At 42.0% G+C, this 22839-nt stretch overlaps 2 protein-coding genes across 5 annotated transcripts in view; both read right to left on the bottom strand.

Annotated features, from left to right (window-relative positions):
* SNX24 (sorting nexin 24) overlaps positions 1–6765 on the bottom strand; it is an 86570-nt gene extending 79805 nt beyond the window's left edge. Inside the window, exon 1 of the mRNA XM_033163942.1 lies at positions 6644–6765. Within this exon, the coding sequence (XP_033019833.1) occupies positions 6644–6703 (60 nt within the window). The 5' untranslated portion in view covers positions 6704–6765. The remainder of the gene's footprint in view (positions 1–6643) is intronic.
* A 2782-nt stretch (positions 6766–9547) lies between these two features.
* The window catches only part of SNX2 (sorting nexin 2), a 29508-nt gene continuing 16216 nt past the window's right edge, over positions 9548–22839 (bottom strand). Inside the window, exons 9-16 of one of the 4 annotated variants that reach the window (XM_033163939.1) lie at positions 22187–22300; positions 21838–21931; positions 17920–18125; positions 16166–16309; positions 15673–15684; positions 10909–10989; positions 10731–10802; positions 9548–10010 (exon numbers count right to left, since the gene is read on the bottom strand). In XM_033163939.1, coding sequence (XP_033019830.1) covers positions 9960–10010; positions 10731–10802; positions 10909–10989; positions 15673–15684; positions 16166–16309; positions 17920–18125; positions 21838–21931; positions 22187–22300 — 774 coding nt within the window. In that variant the 3' untranslated portion in view covers positions 9548–9959. Of the gene's footprint in view, positions 10011–10649; positions 10803–10908; positions 10990–15672; positions 15685–16165; positions 16310–17919; positions 18126–21837; positions 21932–22186; positions 22301–22839 lie in introns of those variants that run through there. The other 3 variants (XM_033163940.1, XM_033163937.1, XM_033163938.1) reach the window with 3 other exon arrangements.

Here is a 22839-nt window from a genome sequence, read left to right as displayed (position 1 = left end):
GTGTATGATTCGCTTTGGTTTAAAAAAACTAAACTTATTTCAAACAAAAATGAAATGTGTTTCATTAAATTTTTATGTTAGAATTTTCATGGCACATTAAGGGAACAGCTTCCAAGATTCAAGAATCATGCCATTTTGTACTACAACATTTCATTATTCCCACCTACCCAAGTTCAAAGCAGGATAGACATGTCTGCTTATATGGCACTAACAATAAGTGAAACAGGACTTTAACAAGAATATTTAGTGTGGTCTAACTGAAGGAGACGAGACCAAGATATACATGCAACAGCTGCATATTTCAATATATTATCTGTCTCAACTCAACTTTGGGAATGCGTAACTTTTTTAAAAACATCCTTACAGCATGTGTATTCATTGTAGAATTCCAGCCTAATACTGGACTTAGTACACAATCACATATCTCCATCCTCAATATGTTTTAATAGAACTGTATTAAAGTTCTATTATCAAAATGCTGCAGCAATTCTTTAAACGTTATAGTTTTCACAGAACTATCAGAACTTGCCCTGTTGATGTAAAACATTCTGATCCCCTATCATTGACAGGGAACAGCATAGACAGCAAAGAGGAGCCAACACTGTTGAGTAGAGAAGGCCAAGTGAGGATTTTTTAAAAAAGAAAAGGGCACATGAACGAAATTTCACCACATAGTTGTTTAAATTGGACCAAGCAGTTGAAAAAGACAGAGCTCCATACTAAACCAAGGATCTAGGTTTCGGAACTGAAGTATTACCAAAGGTTGACGCCCAGCAGGACAAGGATCGAAAAAAGTCTGGCTACAAAAACCAGGCGTAGGATAAAGTATCACTAAAGCGGGGGTCAGCAACCTGCGGCTCCGGAGCCGCATGCGGCTCTCTGACAGGTCTCCCGCGGCTCCGGCATGCCCCCTTTCAATGCCCTTTCAATAATAATTAAATGGCTATCGGCAAAAAAAGGGGGGCCAAAAAAAACCATGAATAATCCGCATCAACGTTGAACAGCTGGGCGGTCTTTCTCAGCCCTCTCGGGGTTCCCGAGGACAGACCCAAGATTGATGTCCACCTTGACCACTCCCAGAGAGCGGAAGCGACTTCTTCACACCAATAAGCGTGTGGGGAGGGCTGAGCTTTTACCACCTCGGCGTGCCGATTGGCAGGACAGATCGCCCGCCTTGGCGCATAGGCTCAGAGCTGGGGCCTTACCGCCGAGGTAGCCACTGAGGATGAAGGCGGGAGGCGGGCACGGGAGAGCGACGCTTCGTCCGGCCAATCAGCCGCCTGGATGCCTGTTCCTGTTTGAGGGGAACGTGCCAATGAGGGTGGCGTTAGGGCGGGGAGAAGAAGGACCTGGGCTTTGCGAGTTACCGAGAGAGAGAGAAAAGAGTCGGGATAATAGAGGTGGTGGCGGCGATTGGAGCGGCCCCTGTTCTGAGCGGCCCCTGTCGGGCGGAATCCTTTTCAAAGTGGCCGCGCGGAGGGCGGAGCAGGCGGGCCAGGCGTCGCCGTGACGGGATGGTGGTGATGGTCGCCGACAGGATGAAGTAGATCTGCTATGGGGGGGCGGCGGCGAAAACGTCCGGGCTGCTTCTGAAACCTCCGCCAACCGGTGCTTCGCCAGCGCTCGCTGCGGGCGGTGTACATGCTCAACGACGGCCCCAAGGGCGGCTCGGGGGCCCGGAGCCCCGAGGCCGGCGCGCTGCAGTGCCTGGCGCGATTTCCCCCCCCCAAACCTGTTTTTTGCTTTTTGGCTTTTTGCCTTGCTCTCCCACTCCCCTCTCTTTTTCTTCCTCCCCTCCTTTCTTAATCCAAGGGGAGAAATCCCATTTTTAAAACAAACAAACAAACGAAAAACAAACAACCCCCCCCACAGCTGCTGCAGCCACTCTATTTGAATTTTTATTATTACCCTTTTCTCCCTCTATCCCCCCTTTTTCTTTTCTCTTCCCCTTTTGTTTTTGTGTTCAAAAAAAGGAAAAAGAAGAAAAAGATTTTCCCCCCTTTATTTTTATTTTTTAAACTACTACATATTTTTAATAGATATCCTCCCCACCCCACCCCACCCCACCCCCAATTTATATTTTTCCACCCCACTTTTCCATTCCCACCCCCCTTTTTCTTTCTTTATTAGTTCGCTTGCCAACCTATCTTAGAGGGGGAAGCCCTCTCTCCCACCCACCACCCCCCCCAAAACAACTTTGAGCTGAACCCCCAAAAACGGGGGTAGATCACTGCTGAAAGTAGATCACAGTTTCTTGGGAGTTGGCCACCCCTGGTATAAGACATGTAACTAGAATAAAAATTTTAAAAAAACCAAGCAAATAATTGTAATAACTACTGTAATAAAGCACTGCTATAATTATATAGAATTTCCCTAAAATTTTGGTTTCATTCGCCTTTCTGTGCTGAAATGTCACAACCTGAACGACCATGGCTTGCCCCCCCCCCCGTTTTGATCCTGGGTACGCCCCTGAGTCAATGCAAAAAAGTAAGAACTTATTCTTGTTGTTTTTACTAATTATACTTTGCATTGGCTCCTATACGTTATTTATTATTATTGCATTAAGGTAAGAAACAATATATGCAGCGTTATATTTGTTTTAAATGTCGCAATGGTTTTGCGGCTCCCAGTTGTTGTTTTTTCCTTTGGAAATGGGTCCAAGTGGCTCTTTGTGTCTTAAAGGTTGCAGACGCCTGCACTAAAGTATTTATTATTGATGCGCTTAAAAAATGAAGCAGGGATTATTAGCAGTCTTTTTAATGACTGAAACTTTCTAAGACTTCAAGAGCAAATTTTCCATTCAAGAAAGCGAGACGTGACCGGTATTCCAATTTATATTCTCCTGTTCAACTTCCCATCCAGCTGTCAGACAATTTTAAACCACAGTCCTACATACAGAGCAGCATTAAAGGACTTGGAATGAGAGCCTTAGAAATGGAGGAAGGACACGAATCATGTTTTCAGGGCTGCACTGCTTTCTACCTTAGGACACTGCATACTGTTGCTGCACAGGAAAACCAAGCATAAGGGTAAGGTAAGCAAAACTGACGTAGTTCTGTACTTGTACAGTACTGTATTTAAAGTCATTTTCTGGTAAAGCTGGGGAGAACTAGCTAGCTTGACGTCATCTGCTTATCATGGGATCAACAGATTTGGAATATTAGCACCAGGAAGTTACAGTGCTTCCTCCTGACTTGGAATAGGAGAATCCTTTCACTGCTATGGTGCACAATCCACAGCTAGTGCAGATTTAAAAGGAAGTAGGAAACTATATAAACTAATATAAAGAATAAATCTTTAATGATTTTATAGGCAAGAGAGTTATTAATAACTTAAAAACGAAAATATCTGACATCATATCCCAGCTCCATAATTCAACTACCTCAAAAAGCAATTAAGGGATAGCATTAAAAAAGTTAATTAAAAACAGTGCAAACATATCAGTCAAGTGTGCCCTTTGCACCTCGGTCCACTTAAACACATGTCACCTTGACCTGTAACATACCAATGCAACATTTTTGGTCAATATAAATCAAGTACACACTAATTTATTCGGCCAGTGTCCAAGCATCTGAATCAACATTAGAAATCTAACTAGTACTTGCTATTCTGTTATTGACAAAGAAGGCATATTTAAATGATAACAAGTGCTCATGGGCGTCATTTTGAAGTTAAATTGTTCCCCAAGGATGTCTTTACAAAACGTCTACATTTAAAGGTCATTCACTGCCAAATTATGAACAACTGTTGCATTTTTAAGTAGAGGTTCAATAGTTTGGAGACCCACTCATCAATTTAAAGTGGCAATAAAAAAGTTTAACTGTTGACTGGTATTAACTGAGGAAAACAAATATCACCAACATCTTGTCAAGCACAGTGTCAATTTGACTTGCTTAAAAGCAAAAACGTACAAGGCGATCCCACTGTCAAATGGTAAGCTATGGAAGTCATGTTGCTAGCTCCCAAGAGAAGGTCAAAATTGGTGCAGTATAACTGGGCACCAAGAAGGAGAGGTCCAGCTTAGGAACATGGGAAGCTGCCATTGGTCCATTTAACTTAGCACTATCTACACTGATAGGCTGCAGCTTTTCCAGAATTTCAACAATAGCCTTTTCTGGCTCTACATGGACACTGGAAATTGGAACTAGCACTATTTGCATACAAGTCTGCCACTGAGCTACAGCCCTAAATTTCACCTTCTCCCCTACATGCCAGTTTTGCATTTGGAGGGATTTTTCTTTCCTTATGGAGAAATATTCACTCATGTGAGTCTCCACCGAAGAGCAGTTCTAACCCCAATGGTTCTTAACATTTAATCCACTACTGCCCACCAAGTATACAATGTTAGCATCAAATGTCCGCTGAGCCCAAGACCCTTGTGGCTGATATTAAGTTTGGTATTAGTAGACCTGCAGTATTCAAGCAGCCATTTCTTGCTAAGCAGATGAGTGGATAGCTCAGCTGGTTAGAATGTGGTGCTTATAATGCCAAGGTTTGCAGGTTCGATCCCCATATGGGACAGCTGCATATTCCTGGTTGTGGACTACAACTCCCATCATCCCTAGCTGGCAGGAACAGTGGTCAGTGATGATGGGAACTGTAGTCCAAACACAGCTGGACACCCAACTTTGGGAAACACAGGAGTAGATGATCCTCAAGGTCCCTTCCAACTCTACAGTTCTATGATTCTATGACTATGCTAAAGGCACATTTCACTAAATATAATGAGCACAGCTGTCAACTTTCCCTTTTTTTGCAGGAAACTCCCTTATTCCAGGGCCGTTTCCCATTGCAAAAAAAGGGAAAGTTGACAGCTATGGCCGTTTCCCAATGCAAAAAAAGGAAGGTTGACAGCTCTGATAATGAGAGGAATAGCAGAAGCAGATTCTGTGCATGTACCTTTGCTTGAGGTGAGTATTTAGCATTTAACCCCCATTGTCATGTGCCACTTTATGTATATGGGGGATAGAGAGGTGTCTGGGATTTTATCCTCAGGGCAGGGGATGAGTAGTAGATCCAAACTTTCTTCTGCTGAATTTCAGATGGCATTTCAAGAGCAGTAAAGGAGCTGTAAAAAACAAACAAACCCCTAATGCTCACCTTTGCCTCCCCCAAAGCTCTAGATCCCCCCCACATTTGTAGATAGCAGCCGTACCCCCTCCAGGCAAGAACCGTTGGTTTACATCCAGCGGCAACTAGACCCCAGTGTCAGATCACAAATTATATGAAGCAATATGGAATACAGAAGCATAAGAAACTCTTGCTTCCTGCTATAATGTGTGAAATGGGAATTGAGCATGACACTTGTACTAAGGTCAACGGTCATTGGAAACTCAAGGAACTGACTATGAAAAATGCTTATCCTGGCTTTACAAGCGTCAGATGTGGTTTTGTTTTCTCTGCTATATCTTAGGCAGCACTTTTGGAAAATATGCTAGCTCTTCCTTAAAACTGTTTCTTTCTTGCTCACTGCAGTAGTCAATATCATTTTAGAATATTATTCCAGCTAAACCATTAAACAAATTATATCAGGCTTATTTTCTTGAGATAAAATAGGAGAAGGTCAGATAGTCAAACCATCTTTAAAATAAAATAATAATAACAAAATATTAGCATGCAATTGCCACCCCACCCCAGCAGCTTCACCTACAATTGACAAGGATCTCTGTGCAACTTAGTTGATGCCATCCTTCTTTGAAAACTCCGAACGTGAAAGCAGTCGGGAGAGCTCCGACACTTTTTTTTTGCAAGCTGAGAATCTGGTACTCAGAAGCCGTTGTATCGCAGCGAGTTTTTATCTCGCCTTACTTAAAAGAATTTAAACATGAGTTGAAAACCCACCCCAAGTCACAGAGGTATATTCTTCCCAAGCATGGAGCCACTGCCAACGGGGCCAATAAGCATTTTAGTTTAGCATACCTGGGCAGAAGCCCTCAACCTCACACAAGCCCTCTGCGTATGCTCAAGGGGACATTATCGTTTCTCAGAGGTCAGCCTTAGGGGCCAGAGTTTGGGCAAAGAAAAAGTGGCAACGCAACCAAGCCTAGGAAATGATCCCAGGTGCTTTGCTTCTGACCTGCCTGATGCCAATTCTACCAGTCTACAGAAATGGCCCGTCCATTAAATGTCCTGTTCCCTGAGAGCAAACTCCATTAACCAGGTTTTCCCAAACTTGGGTCTCCAGTTGTTAGGTGTTTTTTTTTGACTACAGCTCCCATCATCCCCCAGCTAGCAGGACCAGTGGCCAGGGATGATGGGAATTGTAGTTCCAAAACAGCCAGAGACTCAAGTTTGGGAAACCCTGCATGAAACGGTAGCCAACGCACCTGACTTGTTTTCTCTCTTACCAAACGGCATAGGGGGGAACCTCGTCACGAAGAGCTCTCTCGCCTTACTATTGCGGGGCTTTGTACCGCCCTGTAGCGCAAGACGCAAAACTGAGGGAATTTCGCTGGTGCTTAGAGGTGCGTCTCACAGCTTTTCTCGCACCACCCCCCCCCCTAGGGCGAATGGAACGCGCCATGAAAGCCTCATCGCGGCCCGAGCTGTACCAACCCGCTCCTTAAAAGGGGGAGGGGGCGGAGGGTAAAGGAAGAGAGGGGAGAGAGTTTAACCTCGCCTTTTCCCGCCCACCACCACTCACCGTATAGCCCCTCTCCAACTCGCTCTCCTCATAGCGGAACGACGGGATGAAAACCTCCATGGTGCGGCCGGTGGTGCGCAAGAGCGCAGGCTCCGGTTATGGAAGCGCCTCCGGGACGGGGGAATGGGAAAAGGGGGCGGGGCGTGCGCGGGAGAGCGCGCGGCCGCGGGAAAGGGGCGGGGCGGGGGGGAGCAGGAGACCCTCTGCGGCCCCGAGTAGCGCAAAGCCTGGCGGAAGGCGCCGTCGGCCAGCGCCAATCATGTGACTGGCAGGGACGGCCTTTTCCTATTTCTATGGGAACCGCCGATGCTCCCCACGTGATTCCTGGTGCAAGGTGGCCCGGGAAAAGGGAGGGGGGCCACGGGGAGAAAGAGGCAGCGGCCGCATCAGGAGGGTGATGATTTCCACACCCGAGGGGAGTTTCCCTTCAACAAAGTGTAGGATCATGGGGACGAAAATAATAGAGTTGGGGCATAACACAACTGAATGGTTCACTTTGAGAGCCACTGTTATCTACAATTGTTGCTCTCATATTATCATGGAGGAGCTGAATGATGTCCACAAATTTATCTGGGCAGCCAATTTTCAGGAGCACTGTCCACAGGCGCTACGATTTACAGTGTCAAAGGTCTTAGGTCAATAAACACCATATACAGAGATTTATTATTCAACATCAGCTTCGTTCGACTGGTCATGTTGTGCCTGATTATCATCTTCCAAAGCAACTACTCTATTCCAAACTTAAAAATGGAAAGCGTGATGCTGGTGGTCAACAAAAGAGGTTTAAAGAGTCTCAAGGCAAACCTTTAAAAATGTAGTATTAACACTGACAACTGGGAAACACTGGCCTGCGAGCGCTCCAGTTGGAGAACAGCCTTTACCACCAAAGGTGTCATGGGCTTTGAAGATGCTCAAACTCAGGAAGAAATGGAGAAACATGCTAAGAGGAAGGCACGCTTGGCAAACCCTCACAGAATTGGCCTCCACAGTCACGGAGTCACGGACTCACTGTTAAGACCATGTTTATGGAAGACAATCTTACTCGGCTATGAATACTTTTGGTATTTTAATAAAATAATTGTAAATAGGATTGTTATAATTTCAGTTCCTGGTTTGTTAATAAAGCCAAATTGAAGTGAATTCCCCCCCCCCCGGTGTTGTTAGGATATAGACAATTATGATCTCTGCAGACTGGAAAGAACATACAAGGGGTTGTATGCAAAGCTGACCACACCCCACAACAGATCAATTAAATTAATGGGCATTACTTAAAGTTTGGTGCATCGATTTCAATGGATCTATTCCAACAGGAACTCAGTTGGATAAAACCCAGCATTTTTTTCTCCAAAACAGGAAACATCATTTCCTGCTGAGTAGAGAAATCTTAACATCCTCAAACGTTACTTTACCAACAATTTGTTAGTTTAACTATGTTCCTGGGTTCTTTTGCAAGCCCACAATTCCTCCAGAACTGAAACTCTGTTACTAGAAGTTGGTTTGCAGGTTCTATTTTAGAATGAAATATGAAATGGTATGTAAAAAAATGATCAGCTTGGTATAGATTGCCTCAACAGAACTCTGCAGTATTGCCCCAGATACACAAATCACGTTGCATTCCCTATGTAGTCACAGGACTGCAATCGGTCACATGCAGGAATGTTTGGCTGAAAATTAAGTATTGAAGGTATGTTTCAAACTAACATTGAGCATTCATGTCATGACTTTTGGAATGAGGCAGAGGTTTTTAAAAACAAACAAACAAACCAGCAACTATGCCCATCTGTATCACAGATACTGGATTTATTCAAAGATGTGCCATGCCCTGTTGGAAACATTATTTTTTATTATTATTTCAAAGCAGTTAACATTTTTTCCCCCTTGGTGGATTTCCCCATTGCTAACTGTGATTACTTAGAATGAGTTGCTGGAGGTGCTCCTTCCATTCATGGAAGGATCTCCATTGCAATGGAGGTTCCTGCTGGGTGAAAGGGGAAGTTATTTTTGCTCAATTCCCCCAAGCAGTATCTCCCATACTGTTCTGGTGGGTCCCACGGTCCTCTGCAGCTGGTTTTCTGAGGGCACAAGAGAAATGGTAAAATATGCTTCTTCCCACTAGAAGACACATCCTTGTAAGAAGAGTTTGCTTATGGAAAGTCAAACTCTAAGCTGATTTCTGTGAGGGATGAAAAACAAGATCTTGAATTCTTACATCCTTCCCAATTTATATAGCAGTTTACCATTAGTAAGGGACACGCGAGCCTAGGGCTTGCTGATCAGAAGGTTGGCAGTTCGAATCCCCATGATGGGGTGAGCTCCCGTTGCTCGGTCCCTGTTCCTGCCAACCTAGCAGTTCAAAAGCACATCAAAGTGCAAGTAGATAAACAGGTACCGCTCCGGCGGGAAGGTAAATGGCGTTTCCGTGTGCTGCTCTGCTTCGCCAGAAGCGGCTTAGTCATGCTGGCCACATGACCCGGAAGCTGTACACCGGCTCCCTCGGCCAATAAAGCAAGATGAGCTTCGCAACCCCAGAGTCATCTGCAACTGGACCTAATGGTCAGGGGTCCCTTTACCTTTTACCTTACCATTAGTAAATTATATAGCAATTTACTAAAGACTAATGGAATACTTTGCATACCTCTCTAATATGACAAGTCCATGGGTTAGCAGTAAGATTTAATGAGTCTTTGGTATGCCACTTTCCTTAAAAAAAAGCTTCTATTCAAGTGCAGTTGTTTAAGAAATCCATTTTTAAAGAAGCTAGACCATGTAAAAAAGTGTTCCTTGTTAGGAAAACCAACCCAAATTCTTCTCAGCCTAAATATGTATAGCTGCTACAACTACTAAGTGCCAAACACACTTAAATGAGCTAGGAAATGATGAACAAAGTTAAGGATTAATGTTTCACAAGGTACATCCCTTTTATTACTGAAATCACAAAATCTTGATTATGTACAGGAATGTGTTATGTGAACATTAATAAATGCAATTTGTTTCATAAAGATCAGGTAGACAGAACATATAGTAAAGAACAAAAATAACTTTCTGGCCTTGCATCGCACATTTTAGTGCAAGTATTAAGACACAATAGTGTTCAATTCAGCAAGTATTGCAGAATGTCATGCCACAGTCCACTTCAAAGGAGGGTCATGACATGCAGCTGTTAATAAAACGCTGTAGTATATAAAAAGCCACATGTTAAATTCAAAATATATAGTGGTTTATTTGGATAATTTTAAAGTGATTTTCACTATGGAATTTAGCTCAGTTGGGACAAACATCCAAAGAGTCTTCATATTTTGGAAGTGTCTTCTTCTTCTTAGGCAATGGCTTTGGCTTCAGGTAGGAATGCCTCCCAGTATTTTATCAGCTTGGGAAAAGAGGAGAAAGGAGTAAACATTTCAATTACTTACAATTCAGATATCTTCCTATCATCCCCAGATGGTTTTCTGCATCTCAAATGGCAAGAAAGCCCTTCAATACTACAGTATCACTTTTGAAAGCTTAGACTCTTTTCTTTTCATGCAACTATTATGTAAACAAAAGTCTGAACTAGGCTGCTCCCTTCTTCACCTATAGAAAAATGAGTTCTTAAGGGTTATGGTACAAACAAATATGAAACCAAGTTTGCCTGTAAAATATACACGCCAGCTTTCATTTTAAGAGATACCCAATTTATGCATTACTCATATGACCCAAGCCTACTTTTTATCTAACTGTGCTGTGCTCCACTGACATTAGGAAAGATTATTAAAAAAAAAAGTCTTTCCTTCTAAAATAGAAATGCTATGACCAGCTTTATTGTTCAGAGTTGTAGAATATTTAAATTATGTATGCTTATTAAAGAAACAAAAGTGCAATGTGATATTTGCCTCTACAAAGTAAGTTACACAGAACACACTGGATTTCTCTGCCAGCTCCCTGCTGAATTAGTAATGTTTAATCAACCAAGTAAGACTAAAAGAGACAGACTTAAAGGAAAGCTCCCGAGCAGCAGGGTGTGTGTGTGTGAAGTGCTTTTAATTTATTCATCCAGAGTTAGGAATGAAAACCCCACCAAATGAATTACAAACACTGATATCAAGTTTACCTGTTGTTGTGTTTGCACTAATGATTCCAAATACTTGATTATAACAGTTTTGAAGTCTCTCACGCGGTCTTTCTGTTAGCACACAAAACATAATTACATACAGAACAAGTTAGCCAAATTTTTTGCTCCGTCATGATTTTATCAATGTCTACATTGTTTATTGATAATGTATACGTGCCTCAAATCTTCCTACTTCTTTGCGTATTGTCTTGGAGATTTGTTCAAAATCCCTTTCTCCTTGTAGAACTTTTGTTTCCCACTGAAAGAGAACACGCACAAACAAAGCTTAAATAAGAAGCATTCCAAACCTCCCTTTTTGATAACATTGGCCCAGCATTTTACAGCAGGGGGGGCTAACTTTCTTCTGCTCAAGGTTCACATGCCATCAATGGGTGTGCCTAATATATGCATTATACACACTCAGCAGACATGCAGGCACACAGCAGTCTCTCTCTCACTCATATTTCCACCTCTCCTGATACCAGCGCTGGATGCATTCGGAAATGCTGTATTTCCCTCTGTGCTCAAGATCCACTGTGTTCTGTGCAAAACAAGAGGTAGCATTTCTCCCCATCACCACTCCAATGTTGGGGTGGGCTGGGCGAAAATGCAGCCTTTTACTCTAAAAAGCAGGGAGAGGGCTTTATTATGGCCCTGTGGTTCTTAGCACTAAGATCAGGATAAAGGATCAGAGGATCTCTAAGGAGCAGGTAGAACCAACCAGGAGATTAACAACAACAACATCAAAATCTCTTAAGGACTGGCAGGCCACTTCCTGTGGTTTGGCAGGTCAGATGCAGGCTGTGTGTTAGCCACCCATCCTTTACAGGGTTTTTTTTTAAGGATTACCGATAATTACATATGAAGCACTTTTGTTCACCATTAAACATTTAATAAATGCCACAAGAGTCTACTGTAAGGATTGCCAACAGATAATATGCCCTTGAATGATAAATCCACTACAGTTCAATTGAGTCTGTAGACTATAACATGCAATGCATTGCTACTGAATATTCACCCCGTATTCTAAGCTCAAGACTAATAGTACCATTTGGTCCCAATCCTTGAAGTTCAGGATAAAAATGACAATACTAATTGAAGGAGACGTGTGTATGTACAGAACTGTAGTGTCTATAGGCTGGAGAAAGTTGGCCGCCTTTATAAAGCTCCTCTCATAATGCTCTTGGCTATTGTTAGAAGCTTTGGGTTTTAAGAACACTTAAAAGTGAACTGTAACAGGTTTTATTTTAAGACACTAACTGAAGCACAGGAATCAGCTGTCAGATCCAATTGCTCCCCTATGAAAACAAGCCAAGAGTACACAACAGAAGTTCAGAAATATCTATTACAGTGTGGGGAGCAAAGGAAAACTGTGCCTTTCTTCAAAGGTCCCTAGGAAAAGGCACCAATGAGCAGAAATAAGGTTACAGCACAAAATATGCCGAGCAGTAAATTACTAATGGAAATTAAAAGGGATTAATTGTGAAGCAACCAATAGTAACTTGGGCATACAGAGTTAACCCCAAAATGTAAGAAGATTTAACTTTCAAAACCCTGTCAGATCTAAGTTATACCAAGCACAAATGTCTAGTCACAGAAATAGAATTAATCTGGTGGCAGACACCTTCGGCCAGGGTTTGGCAAACTTGGGTCTCCAGCCATAGAAGGCAGCTCCTATGGGCCATGGGATCTACCCCCCCCCCGCAATAAAATATTGGAGGGGATTGCTCCCCCCAAGTTGATGGGCATGACCATTCAAATGGTGTTCATGCACCACTCCATGTGATCAAATATGTGACACAGGGCTTACCTGCCCCCCCATATTTTATTCAAGTTGGCACCCCTGTCTCCAGTTGCTTCTGGACTACAATTCCCACCATCCCTGACCACTGGCCCTCCTAGCTAGGGGTGATGGGAGTTGTAGTCCAAAAGACCCAAGTTTGGGAAACCCTTTCCTGGAACCTGCAATCCTCAGCCTGGTGCCTACAGCTCATATACTCTGAGCGTTGGCCATGCTGGCTGAGTCTGATGTGAATTGCCATTCAGAACTGCAAAAAGGCACCAGGTTGCAGGATGCTGTCCTAAGACGGAGGGCTCCCACAACCTGGTGCCCTTCAGATGTTTTGAATTGCAGCTCAGACTGGACACAGTTAGCTTAAGGTTTATGATGTATTAGTGGTTTCCATGAAGATGCCTTTTAATATTAAACATGCATATTTAATACTTCATTTTTTTCAGTTTACACACATATATATTTGGCAGTGGGCCACTTTGCGTGTAACAGTAAGGCAAACTATGGTTTAGTGCACACCAGCAAGCGTGTGGGCTACTGGAGAAAAGACTGGGCTGCTTTGCTTCTCCTCCTGACATTTTGCTGCTGCCAGTGTTCAAAACTCCCATTGTTCTGGGTGTATTTTGCGACAGGAAATTTCATTAGCACGAGCAGTTTCTGAGCTCTGGGCGCAGTACTGCGCCTAAGATTTCTGATTAAAAAAGCAGAGCAGAAGGAAAGGAGGACCTCTTCCTGCCTCCCCACTTCCAGCTTCTCTATGAAGACTGGAGAAGAGATCTTCTTAAGAATATTAGGGGGGGTGGGCAGGGGAAGGACTACTAGACCATGTGAAAAGTGAACATACTATTTTAACTGCAGTCCATTTTCAGCTCTGTATTCTTGTTACAAAAAAGCATGCCTAGGCATTCTGTTGTTGCGCCCCTAACCTAGGTTTAAGGTGCCATTTAGCTCCTAGCTTTCATCTCAGTTTCTAACACTGGCTGCTGCACTGCACTGCACTAACCCATGGTTCTACTCGCATGCTGTCCAAACTTGGGTGCATGGTTTAGTTCTCTAGATAGAAGCAAACTTAAAGCTGTAACCATGGTTTTCAGAGCTAAACCAAAAGCCTTGGTTCAGATGGCACACTAAGCCCAACTATAGCTAAGCAAAGTAGAACAATTTGAGGAGCAAAGCAGCCGTTAATTCCTCTCTGGGAGCCCACACATTCCCACTAAGCCATGATTCTTAGTTCATGTGCATTAAGACATGGGATTGTTTAGTGTTACATGCAGAAGAGGTCAACATCCACCCTACAAAGAGTAATTTTCAACAGAAAGAATTCCACCAGAAGAATAAAGATGGACTGAGCTATGTGGATATATTGCAATGAGCATGTCAAACTGGCCATACATACAAACTGGCCATACAATGAGCATGTCAAACTGGCCATACAAAGCTTCCATCACAAAAGCCATAATGGAAGGCTTTCCGAACACATGCAGGCAACAGCAGTGTGATAGCAACTTTATACAAGGAACTCACAACATGAATGCAACTTTTACCACCAAGACTCTTTAGAAGAGAACTTAACTGCGATCAGACTTAGCATTCTGATTCTGCACACTTAGAAATAATCTTTAGCATTAAAAAGGGGGGTTGGGCACCAATTCACATGTCAAGTTCACTTCAGGTTTAAGCTCATAGTGCTCCAAGCAGCAGTCATGTACAGAATCTGTTATGTAGGATTGCAATGGCATGCAACAAACTGCTAGTGCAAACAGCAGCCAGTATAAGAGTCCTTACCAAGAGTTCAAAGCTGCACTCTGCTCTCACCCTAGGTGGCTATAGGGTGCTTATATCCCAAATCTCCTTTTATGGGAACTGAGTCTAAATCTATGTAATGGAATTTTGTGGGCATTCGCCCTACTAAACAATCAGGAGTTTCTGCTCACTTCCTCATCCCTAGCTTAAATACGGCTACTGGAAGTGGCAGACTTTGGGCTCTCAAATTTCAGTGGTGCTCTGTGCAATGCTAAAATTTGTGTCCGTCCGTCCCCCCCAATACCTCTTGCACTGCATTCTAGAGCACTTTATGACACCCCCTGCAGCACTGCGCGCAGGGCAGCCAAACCGGTCACACTCCCATAAAACCACCTCTGGGGCCAATAAGCCGTGCTTGAATCCATGTAAGGCAGAAGTCCTGTGGGTGTTTCCTAGAACTGGGAACTTTGGCTGTTCTACACTGAGTTGCACTATCCTGAAAGGAGCAAGGACATAGCCTAGAAAGGGTCTTTAACTCCCCTTTGTCATTGGAGGCCCCAGTAACCCCAGTGGCTTGGACTGCCTTGTACCAGCTTCTGCTTAAACATCAGCTACAACCATTCCTTGACCTAGATAGCTTTGCCACTGCAACTTACGCACTGCTAACCTCAAGAATGGGCTGTTGTAATGTTATTTATGTGGGGCTGACCTTAAGGCTGGTCAGAAAGTTGCAGATAGCAACATGGCAGCTGCTATATTCTGCACTAACTGGAGCACACAATTAAACAAACATTACACCACTCTTAAAAAGAGCTGCCCTGGTTACCTGACCAGGTTTAAGGTTTAAGGTTTAAGTGTTCTGATCTACTAGCTGCTGTTTTATCTTGTACTGCATATTTTATTTTTATTTTCCTTATTATTTATCACCTTGCTATTTCAAATGAAAGGTACTATAGAAACTCGTAAATACTTTTAAAATATATATTAGTACTAACATCAAACCCTGTTAAACCATTGCCCCTGATTAACCATAACTATTTCAAACTCTCCCTTCAGCGGGAAAATCTGACAAGTCTTAACTGCCAAACTCTGTATCAACGTTATACTTAGTTGCAATTAAGATAGCAGAAAGCAAGCATGGTCAAAGAGCCCATTCTCAATTATGTAGCCATAGGTAAACAATCAGGAATGCTACAACTATCCTTGTCTATACAGCACTACTGTACTGCATTAGTTGGAAAAGCTACCATTCTGACCCATAGGACTCTCAGCTGAAGAGAATGAACTATTTTGCTGTTTCATAAACTGAGAAGTTGCATATTCTTATACGGTGATTAGTTGCATTCCTTATGCAACTTATGAAGCAGCCAGTATAGGAAAAAGCAGCATGGAAATAAGTTATCCTACCTCTTCGATTTCCTTAGTGAAGCATAACAGAAAAAGTGCAGAGATTATGATAACTTCAAAATGTTTTGACAGTTTTACTGAAGCTATACCATACATATATAAAAGGTATATATATACATATGGAAGGAAGTGTTCCATCAGTAACTAAAAACATTGACTATTCACCATGATTTTGCAGGTTTATCTGTTTTGGAAGTACGTACTTGACTGCATAGCAGAGAAGCAACTGACCTTTGTCTCAATATATATATATATATATATTTCAAATAAATGGAAGTCTCCCATTCACTTTGTAAAACATCAGAATGAAGGCATGTTTCAGAATCCATAGAAGTCTAACTTAAGCATGAAACTACTGAACCATTTGCGGCTCTGATAATGGAAAACACAAGCAATGATTAAAATTAATTAAAAAATAATGCACTCACAAGCCAATGAATGGAGGGGGAAACCACAGCCTTACATAGGAAAAGCACTGCATTCTAAAATTTACCTCTTTGATTTCATCTTTCGCTTGCTGCAACTTGTCAGGCTTGTTGGCGAGCTGAAGTTTAGCTTCAGCCTCTCGTTTTTTCTGTAACATGACCTGAGCATCCTGCCATTTCTGCCAGCATTTCATTCGATGATCAAACACTCCCTGTAAGCAATAGAGTTGACAATTAAAAACTGATGAGTCTTTGCAAAACCGAAGACTTACAGGTAAGTCAATATTAAACTGTGCTTTGGCCATCATCTACCTCTCATATTAAAGCCATCAATATGGCAAAAATCTCAAGAATCTCAACAGGTAAAAGTTTGATTCTGACCACATGCCACATTAGTTTTTAAACAGTATGAGACCATTCGATAAAAATCAGGTCTAAGAAACCAGGCAGAGGACCTTCTTGGTAGTGGCACCCACCCAATGGAATGCCCTCCCAATGGGTGTCAAGGAGATAAACAGCTGCATGACATTCAGAAGACATCTGATGACAGCCCTGTATAAGAAAGTTTTGAATGTTTGATGCTTGACTTTGCTTTTATATTTTGTTAGAAGCCGCCCAGGGTGGCTGGGGCAACCCAGTCCAATGGGCGGGGTACAAACAATAAAATTATTATTACCTTTACCTATTATTATTATTATTATTATAATTTGAACTTTGACCCATTTGTTTTGATGTCTACAAATGTTAAAATTTCGTTCATCTTGTATTCAAAGGACTGTAAAAAGCTGTAGTGCTGTTCCAATATAATGACAAATAGGGGATTTAGGATTATAGCCTTAGTTGAGGTCTCAGAAGATGTGAATTAATCCCCTATGTCAACAGCTGGGTGTGGTGTGGCATGTAGTATCTTCTCTCCACCAGCAGAGCAGAGTGCCACTGGCAGGGTTCTACCAGCAATAGCGATGATGAAATGCCCTGAAACAAGAAATGTGGCGATAGGATGCTGGAGACTTCAAATCCACTGCAGCCCAAGTCTCATGGAACCAATCATGGGGGCCACTTGGCTACATCAGCCTTGAGAGGGAAAAAAGAAAAATCCAACTTCTCATCTGGTAGCTGGAACTGGCAGGGCTTCAGATGCAGTAGGATCTGCAGGTCTGCGCTTCCCTGGTTTCTTGATAGGATTTGCTCTCTTAAACCCAGCACTTGAAGTATTTTACAATTAATATAACAAGATGAATGTTGAGGGGAAACTGTCCCTGAAGAACCAGCTTGGGTTCCATCATCCCTAGGCTAGCAAGACCAGTGGTCAGAAATGATGGGAACTGTAGTCCAAAAACAGCTGGAGACCCAAGTTTGGGAAACACAGGCTGAGAATGAGCACAACCTAGTCAAATCCATAGAACATTTCTAACTATGGATGGGAAACTTTTGACCTTCCAGATGTTGCTGGTCCATAGTTCTCATCAGTCTCAGCCGGTGTGCCCAACAATAAGGGATGTTAGAGTTGCAGTCCTGCATCATCTAGAACAGGCTTCCTCAACCTCGGCCCTCCAGATGTTTAGAGACTACAATTCCCATAATCCCTGACCACTGGTCCTGCTAGCTAGGGATCATGGGAGTTGTAGGACAAAAACATCTCGAGGGCAGTGACTGAGGAAGCCTGATCTAGAGGGCCATGGGTTACCCATTCCACCTACAGACATTACTTTGTTACAGCATGCCACCCTGCACACGTTTATACAGTACTGTGCAAACACTATAACCTTCAATGTAAATATTGTATTGCAAGGTCATTAAGTAGTTTTTAAACCAGGCTTACTTTTACTGCACCAATAAGGCGAACGTAGTCACTGAGCAACTCGGAGAACACATAGAAGTCAGCAAAAGCTTGTTCTTGATGCAGCTGATCAATTTTTTCTTCAACTTCAGCAAGCTGAGACAAAGCTCTTGATAAAGCAGTGTGGTCTTCTGAGTTCCCTAGCATGGCAGCACTTTTAGCAAAGGCAGCTGTGTTGGCTGAAAGTTCTGAAACAAGAATCCGTCTAGAGTTGATGCCAGCTGTCACAATGTGAGTCACAAAATGCAAGTCCTTTAAATGCTACTTTGCATACAATGGCATTTTGGTGTACAGAGATAGAACAATTGGCTTGAGGGAGAAAGCTCAACAGAGCAAAGAGAAAGCTTGCTTCAAAGTAATTCAGCTTAATAGAAATTAACATTCATAAACTTTGTTGTGTACTAGAAGATAGTTTTGACAAAAGAAAGGATTTCTGTTGCCAACAGTTGTTAAAGAAGTCGATTTTTTTTTAAACCTGCCTCTTTCTGTAAGTCTGTGACCTCATATAATTGGCATTGTGTAAAATTTCACAAAGGGACGCGGGTGGCGCTGTGGTCTAAACCACTGAGCCTAGGGCTTGCCGATCAGAAGGTTGGCGGTTCAAATCCCCGTGACGGGGTGAGCTCCTGTTGTTCGGTCCCAGTTCCTGCCCACCTAGCAGTTTGAAAGCACGTCAAAGTGCAAGTAGATAAATAGGTACCGCTCCGGCAGGAAGGTAAATGGCGTTTCTGTGCGCTGCTCTGCCTCACCAGAAGCGGCTTAGTCATGCTGGCCACATGACCAGGAAGCTGTCTGCGGACAAACGCCGGCTCCCTCGGCCTATAGAGTGAGATGAGCGCTGCAACCCCAGAGTCAGACACGACTGGACCTGATGTTCAGGGGTATCTTTACCTTTACTTTTAAAATTTCATAGTCTTTAAGAATAAGCATGCTTAAAACGCTACCTGACTTATACAAAAATTTAAAGTTACCACTTTGCCTAAAAAACAACAACAGGTTAACCTATTTCTCATTGCAAGAAGAAAGTGGGTAGAGATATCTTGCTAGAAATCAAACACTCGAGAAGTGACCTATTGTGTCATTTATATTGCAGCATGTAAAGACAACTTATACCTGCCAGACACCATGCACATTTAGTGCACAATCCAACTTGTGCTATGCAATTAAGTCTACTGACTTTAAGTTAGCCCAATGCTTAACTCTGATAGAAATCCATTTAGTTGCAAACTGGTATGTTTGTTTTATAAACCTATAGGGTTTATATCCAACCAAGTTATACTCAGATTTGACCCACTGAAATGTATGGACTTTGATTCAATGCACCTACTCTGATTGTGACTAACGTATCACCCATAAATGAGCATGCACTATTCAGGAAATGTGAATTAGGCAATGTAAAAAGCATAAATTGATGACACAAATAAGTTAGGACTCCAGTGTGTAAGCTTTCCTAAATCCCCTAAATTATGGTGTGTAAGCTTCCCTAAAACTTAGAGTGCCATTTTTTTAAGGTAAGCTGAGCATGGTTCCACATGTGTTATTTTGGAAGAAAACATTGTTAGGATTATGAGACTGGGAAACATATTTGCACTGGGCCTTTATATCATTTATTCCAGATAAGAAAACGGGTGGGCTGCAGTGGGAAAAGGAGGCTTGAGTGAAACAAGTTGAACAAGATGATACCGATGCATAAGTGAACCCAGAAGCAAGTAACCATACTTCCTAAAGTAACTAGCTCAGAATTGTGCCACCCTCCCAAATTATAATCCCTTCCCCTCTCGTCCCTATAATTCAGTTCCCTCTTGCCACATCACATCAGCCTCATATAGTCAATAGCCTTGTTTCTCCATCAAGTTCAGTTCAGCAGTTCAGTTTCGGCACACTAGAATAGATAGTGCCAGTTCATGGTCCTAGGGTTAGTATAGAAACCCTGGAACAGCATGAGACCGGCTCACGTGAGAAACCACCTTCCCTCATGTCTGCCTTCCTGATCTTTACAATTAGTCGGAGGTGACATTACGCATGTCTGCACCTTGGTTACTATTAAGCAAGCACCATTGGTATTTTGTTCCAGGTGCCTGCTTAAAACTCTTCAGTTTGCAGAGGCCAACAGCAAAACCTTTGGTTATTTTATATGTTGAACTATATGTTTATACTGGTTTATTAATGTGTTATTTATATTACCTAAATACTTTGCTTATTGTGCTGCATAAGCTGATAAATAAGTCACAAGCAAAGGAAAAAATGCTCCTTTTTAACCAGGCCTTTTGTTGATTTGATGGACATCCTATGCCCTTTTAAAATGGGGGGCGGGGGGGGGGTTATTGGGTTGTTTTTATTTTAATTATATATTTTGTGGTTTTATATTCTGATTTTGTTCTGTGAACTGCCCTGAGACATCCAGGTATATGGGGCGGTCTATAAATTCAATAAAAAAAGGAATACTACTACTTAGGATATCTGTACTACTAAAACACCAGTCTGAATAATATGGAGATTTTTTTTAAAAAAACAAGTATTTTGTACAGTTTCCTGCTTCAGTGCACTAAGAAGGGTTAGGTGTTCCTAAAATCTCTTTTCTTTTCGTAGTCCAACTGTTATTGTATGACATTACAAAGTAAAAATTCACATACAACGTTATCTTGTCTGTTTTTTGTCTTTTGTATCTTAATTAATCCCATTTCAACAAAAAGAGGAAGGGAAAAAGAGAGAGAGAGAGAGAAAAGAAAAAGAAAAAAAAGGGGGGTGGAAGGCGGGAAAAAGAAAAGGAAAAAGAAAAAGGAAAAAAACAAAAAAAACACCTTTATATATATAAACTTGCATATACACAAAAAATAGTTCCACGAATCCAACTTCCTGTTAAATCCCTTTGCATCTACCTCACTTAGTACAGAATGTGATCCAAACGATAAAACCTTCATATATAAATTTTCCAGTACATTCTTGAACATTATACATCCGAAATTTCCAGCACATATCTTTCATTTAACACTCAAAAGCTGGCATGGAAGCAAAGCTGTTGTTATATTTATATATATATATGAGATATGTCGCACATATCTCATATATATATATCCCATTTCCCCACAAATTTCTGCTTGGAATTTCTTCTTAGGCTGTTGGTTAATAAGGCCATCTCAGCGTATTCTTGTAATTTACTCTGCCATTCTGAAATTTTTGGGAGTTCCTGGTCTTTCCAACCTTTTGCTACCAATATTTGGGCCACTGCAATTGCATATAAAAACACTTCTTTTGACTTGGTTGGGATTTCTTGATCCACCATCCTTAATAAGAATATCTCTGGGTTTTTTTTGGTAAAGGATAAAGTGTTTTAGGTGTTCCTAAAATCTCAGGCAGATCAGCTGTAACCAGATATCATGCAGGAGTGCCTCATTGACTACGTATCTAGGTATACTAATCTGGCAACAAATTTCATTGAAAAGCCTTGTGTTGCTGTGCAAAACATACACGAGTTGGATGAGATACTTACTATATCTGGGGAGGAAGAAAATAACGTATGTGTTATTATGAATTCATACTACAGTACATGCAGACACAAAACAGTACTCTAGTCTGAAGTAACAAAACTTGGAACATCTGGTGTGATGCAAAGGGTACAATTGCCATGTTGTCCACTCCCCAATTTACATCTTTCTGCTTAAATCGTTGGGGGGGGGGAGTAAGCACCTGCTAAGTTCCCTCCTATTTTAAGAATATATATGCGCTGTTAGGATTATTGCTGAAAGACCCTATTATCTTTTGTATGAGAGGTATTGTACACTTTGTGTGACTCTGTATTAACTTCTGGTGCTGAAAATATTTATTATTAATCAGGAAATGTTTGACAAGAATCTGATTCGGCAAGGGCTCACTTTGTGAAAACCTGAATAAAACATCTACCTTTTCTATGGCAGACCAAGGCTTCTACGCTACCGTGAAGTTTCCGGAGCTGCTGATCCAAATTTTCAAACTGTTGCTGCTTTTCTTCAAACCACTGGCAAGAAGTGAAATTCAGCCATTACAAATTACGTTACCATTGCAAAATACACCCTCCCCCCCAAAAAAACACAACCCACCCCTCAGCAGGAAACAAATTAACTGGGTCCAAACATGGTAGCCAACTGATTCAGTTGAGAACCCAAGCCAATAAGTAAATTAATATCCCATTTTCTACTCCTACGGTCTTAAAATGCAACTGTTGAGGCTCATTAATTCATCTCATTATTCAAGTCGAAAAATCAGCTCTTACTGCATCCGATTCATTCATCTTGATCGTCATTTTGTTGACAGCGTCGGCAGCCTTGTTCACCATCCTCAATATTCCTGCTCCACTCAGAGCCTGAGTGTTAACTGCTCTCGGCAGCTGGAATTGAATGACAAATAAGGGCAAACAAACCGGTTAAAAGGCTGGAGGTTTAACTGGGCACCAAAGGGACTGAAAAGGATGTAGTGTTTTCTTCCCCCTCGTACATTTCAATATAGTGGAACCTAATTTCTTAAATTTACTACTTTTACATTCTCAGAGGAAAACTTAAAAAAATAGACTTTCAATTTGCTTTTCTCCTGCACCTTTACATTTAGATGGAACACAGAGACCATTTGTCAAAAGTTGTTACGATGCCACCAGGTGCCTTAACTGGTCACCTGTATACCAACCGCAGCAGCGGCTTTTAAGGGCGCTCTGCTGCTGTTTCCAAGTTACAGGTGCAGCAACAATCTGTCAGAATACTTCATATAAAACACTGCGTCTATCTTGCTATACAAATATAAAAGTTCCTCAAAGATAATGAACGGCTATCTATACTTTCCTGAAGACACATGCAAATATTAGCCATAGCATTCTTTTCACTAGCTGTTGTAGCCCAGAAATATGGCGAAGCAGATTTCTGTGCACGTTGCACT

The sequence above is a fragment of the Lacerta agilis genome, chromosome 11 (genome assembly GCF_009819535.1).
Source record: "Lacerta agilis isolate rLacAgi1 chromosome 11, rLacAgi1.pri, whole genome shotgun sequence".
Classification (NCBI taxonomy): domain Eukaryota; kingdom Metazoa; phylum Chordata; class Lepidosauria; order Squamata; family Lacertidae; genus Lacerta; species Lacerta agilis.
Note: the sequence above shows the minus strand (reverse complement) of the source record. Positions and strands in the feature narration are given on the sequence as shown.